This window comes from Medicago sativa, chromosome 3 (genome assembly GCF_051527215.1).
Source record: "Medicago sativa cultivar Bolivia chromosome 3, Bolivia_mono, whole genome shotgun sequence".
Classification (NCBI taxonomy): domain Eukaryota; kingdom Viridiplantae; phylum Streptophyta; class Magnoliopsida; order Fabales; family Fabaceae; genus Medicago; species Medicago sativa.
Genome location: NC_140751.1, coordinates 32,581,972 through 32,585,916, shown reverse-complemented (window position 1 = coordinate 32,585,916; position 3,945 = coordinate 32,581,972). Strand labels below are relative to the sequence as shown.

At 30.1% G+C, this 3,945-nt stretch overlaps 1 protein-coding gene across 1 annotated transcript; it reads left to right on the top strand.

The window, feature by feature from the left end:
- The first annotated feature begins 1,017 nt into the window (after positions 1–1,017).
- On the top strand, positions 1,018–3,521 carry LOC146937216 (gibberellin-regulated protein 6-like). Its single transcript, XM_085751627.1, has 4 exons — positions 1,018–1,168; positions 1,304–1,336; positions 1,468–1,501; positions 2,983–3,521. The coding sequence occupies exons 1-4, from the start codon at positions 1,106–1,108 to the stop codon at positions 3,162–3,164; spliced, it is 312 nt and encodes a 103-aa protein (XP_085607753.1). The 5' UTR covers positions 1,018–1,105; the 3' UTR covers positions 3,165–3,521.
- Positions 3,522–3,945: the final 424 nt, after the last annotated feature.

Below are 3,945 nucleotides of genomic sequence, written 5' to 3'. Positions count from 1 at the left end.
TGGGTTTTCCTATGATACAAGGTTACCAAATATACATATGATTATATCTTAATAGAAGATGCATAGAAAACTCTGAACTTATAGATAGTTGAATGATAATGAAAGTTGAGATTGGATTTGGAAATTATCAATTTCGAGGAAGGTGCAACATTTCCCTTGGCTTTGGATGCATAATATGATCCCCAATTAACAAGCTTCAACATCACTGCAACTTAGTAACTTCTCCTATATGCTAATGATGTTGAACAAATGATGAAGATGTGCTTCACTGTCTTAGGGAATGTGTTCCATCGAATGAAGTTTGGAAACAAATTTGTAGTGCTAATCATCCATATTTCTTCAGCTTCACATCCTTGAAAACATGGTTACAAACTATGTTTAAAGGAACTTTGGGTAACATGTTTGCAAGAACTATTTGGTGGATCTGGCGCTTTATAAATGATCATACTCTTGGCGACAAGTAATGAAAAACCCAAAATATCATTCATTTTATAAACATTATGTACCGACCTAACTTCTATTAATATTCACTCCTCTAAGCACCACATTGTTAGATGGACCCCACCTCAAGTTGGATGTGCTAAGTTGGATTCTATTCTATTAAGGGGTAGGGGTGTGCTTTTTGCTAAGCTATTTGGGGTTTACTATGGTTTGATGTTGGTAATCAACAAATTCAGCGAGTTATTTGCGAAACATATTCTTTAAAAGTCCCCATCTTCTTCAAGATCCGGATCACTCAACCATTGCTCCTCTTGCATAGTGATCCGGCATGCCATGGTGGTCGGCGATAAAACTCATATTGCCCTATTGTAGTCACCGCCTCCCACCACCATTGCTTTATTAATTTATAAATAAATAATTTTTAATATATATATATATATATATATATATATATATATATATTTATATATTAAATAAATAAAAAATTGTGTGTTCCCACCAAAATTTTACCCTTTTTCGGGACATCAATCATCCACTTTTCCTATTTATAGTCCATACAACCCCTCCATCTGATCCAGACCAAACACAGCAAACCATTAAGAACTCTTAAAATCAGAGTCCCCTCACTTCTTCTCCACCTCATTCAATATCTTGAACAAAAGCCATGGCTAAGCTTGTTTGTGTTCTGTTTCTGGCACTCCTTAGCATTGCCATGATCACCACTCAGGTTAGTCTCCTCCTAAAACAACTCAACACAAAACCATGTTACATGAATGTGTATCATTGTTGTTTTATGATATCCTAATCTTCCTAATCTTAATAAAAGAATAATCTTGCTAAAAATTTCCTATACATTTTGCAGGTTATGGCAAAAGATGCTGCTCAGTATGGCAGTGTGAGTATCCTTTCTCTCTGTTTTGAGAATTTTCCACTTCTTTCCTAGTTCCTTTAATAGGCATTTTGCAAAAGTTTCATAAATTTTACTTAAAATTAGTTTGTTTACTAATTTTTTCGATTTATTTACAGGGGAATTATGGACCTGGGAGTCTTCAAAGCTACCGTGAGTCAATCATATATCCATACTCCATTTTTGTAGACCAACTTAATTTTGTACATAAAATATGGCTTTTCAAGTTGCATCATGCACTCTTAAAGTTTTAACTCATTAATTTTCTTTAATTATGAGACAGTTAAACATGCTTTTTTTTTCTTTTATGGATTACAGTTAAACATACTTTTAATATTTGTAAAATTTCGTTGATTTAAATTTATTTTGTACTTAATTTTTCTTATAAGTTTCACACCCCACTTATTATATGTTTCTGAAATCTCTCGTAAAATAGTCATTTTAGTACTTAAATATATGAATGATGCCATTTAAAGAAATTTCCTCATGTATGGTACAAAAATTATAATTAAATACAGAGGAATGTTATGAATAACACCGTCTCTAACATTCATTCATTTATTAGATGAAACACATATGAATTTCACTTCTTTTTATATGGTCCATTTTAACATAGACTTTTTTTATCTTGTACTCTTTTTAAATATGTGAGAAAATATTAAGCAATGCTCTGAGGGCACTGTTTAACATTCTCGAAAAAAAAAAATATCCATCAATGAAAATTAGCCGCCTAAAAATTAACTAATGATACTTTTAAACTAATTTTGACTCCACTTATATATTTGTTTATGTGGCAATTTTATTTTTTGGTGGATAAATTACCCATATTCGTCAAAGTACCTAGTAAAAACTTAGTAAAAAAAAAGGGGTTAAATATGTTTTTGATCCCAATAAATATACCAACTTTTCGTTTTCGTCCCTCTAAAATTTTCCTTCAACTTTTAGTCCCTATAAAATTTTCAATCACTACTTTTGGTCCTATTTTTAAGTTAATTTTTGTATTTTTTAATGAAATTGTGCAGAAATGTGTAGATATTGTAAAAAGAAATCCCAAAAAAAATTAGAATTTTTTAACAAAACATAAATTAATTATGAATTTTTAACCACCAAAAATATAAAAATTCATATTAAATTCATGTTTTGTTAAAAAATTCTAATTTTTTTTTGGGAGAGATTTTTATAGTATTATGAATTTTTGTGCAAAATTTTATTCAAAAATATGAATTTTACATATGAGTTTACTTTAAAAGAGGGACCAAAAGTGAACATGGTTAGTTTTAATGGGACTAAAAGTTGAAGGAAAATTTTAGAGAGACTAAAACAAAAAGTTGGTATATTTATAGGGACCAAAAACATATTAACCCTAAAAATCACCAGTAATTTAAAATGGATATATATGTTTGACCTATATTTCTGTTTGAATGCTCAACAAAAAAATAAGTTAGAATAATCAATCTGAGAGAAATTGAATGAGTGGAATCAAACATGGCACAAAACTTAGTTGAGTTGAGACTAGATCAACTAAATTTAAATAAAGAATATTTCGTGGGAAAAAAAAAAACACACTTTAACTGATTATCAAGTTAACACAATGCAGTCTAATGGATTTACGTTTGTGAAATTGATTTGATCAGAGTGCCCATCTCAATGCACAAGAAGATGTGGACAGACACAATATCACAAGCCATGCATGTTCTTCTGTCAAAAATGTTGTGCCAAATGTCTCTGTGTTCCTCCTGGCTATTATGGTAACAAATCTGTGTGTCCCTGTTACAACAATTGGAAGACCAAGCGTGGAGGACCAAAATGCCCTTGAAATTGAAACAAGTCATGATCATTAATTTAGTACGATTTAATAGTATTAATCAAAGAAGTGGAACTATAGCCACATAATATTTATTTTTAGCATACAGCATCTTCTACTTTTATTTGAATCAAACGAAACCTTGAGAGGAACACAATCTAATATCTCAAATCATCATCATCAGACCAACTCAAATAGGTTTATATAGTATCTTCTACTAATGGATCATCATCGGGACTAAATATAGTTGTTGTTCTCTATAATGAAGTTAATGAAATCGTTAACTTCACTTAAGAAATCTGTATGTAACCCCTCTCTTAAACAAGAGGGCTGATTGATTAATAAACTGGCTTTGCTATTATTCATTAATTGGCTTTGCTATTTGTCTTTCTCCGGTGTTAATTTACTGTAAAATGTTAATGAGTGCTCTTAAGATATTGGATCAAGGACATAAATGTAGAAATTTTGTATTAAGAAAATGGTTTATTCAACTTTTTAAAATTGGCACATAGTATGGCCTTAATTTGTTTAAGAGTAATGATATTTTAACATCAAAGTTTTGACAACCTATATAACAACTTAAAAAGCCACACAAAAAACAACTCATGAGAATTTTATAATAATTTTTTCTTTTTCTCTCTTAACCAAATTAACACTTGTTTTTATAGGTTGTCACATAAGTTGTCAAAATTTTGATTTTCAAATATAATTGAGAGTTTAAACTTTGGTTCCTGCATATCCTATCACCTAAGTTATGCTCAAAGGGGGTAAAAATGTAATTTTATTACCAAAA

Excerpts from the sequence above, each read along its gene's own strand:
- LOC146937216 (XM_085751627.1), top strand. The coding sequence starts at position 1,106 with ATGGCTAAGCTTGTTTGTGTTCTGTTTCTGGCACTCCTTAGCATTGCC. Across the intron at positions 1,169-1,303 it reads TTGCCATGATCACCACTCAG|GTTATGGCAAAAGATGCTGC; the intron begins GTTAGTCTCCTC and ends TACATTTTGCAG. Across the intron at positions 1,337-1,467 it reads ATGCTGCTCAGTATGGCAGT|GGGAATTATGGACCTGGGAG; the intron begins GTGAGTATCCTT and ends ATTTATTTACAG.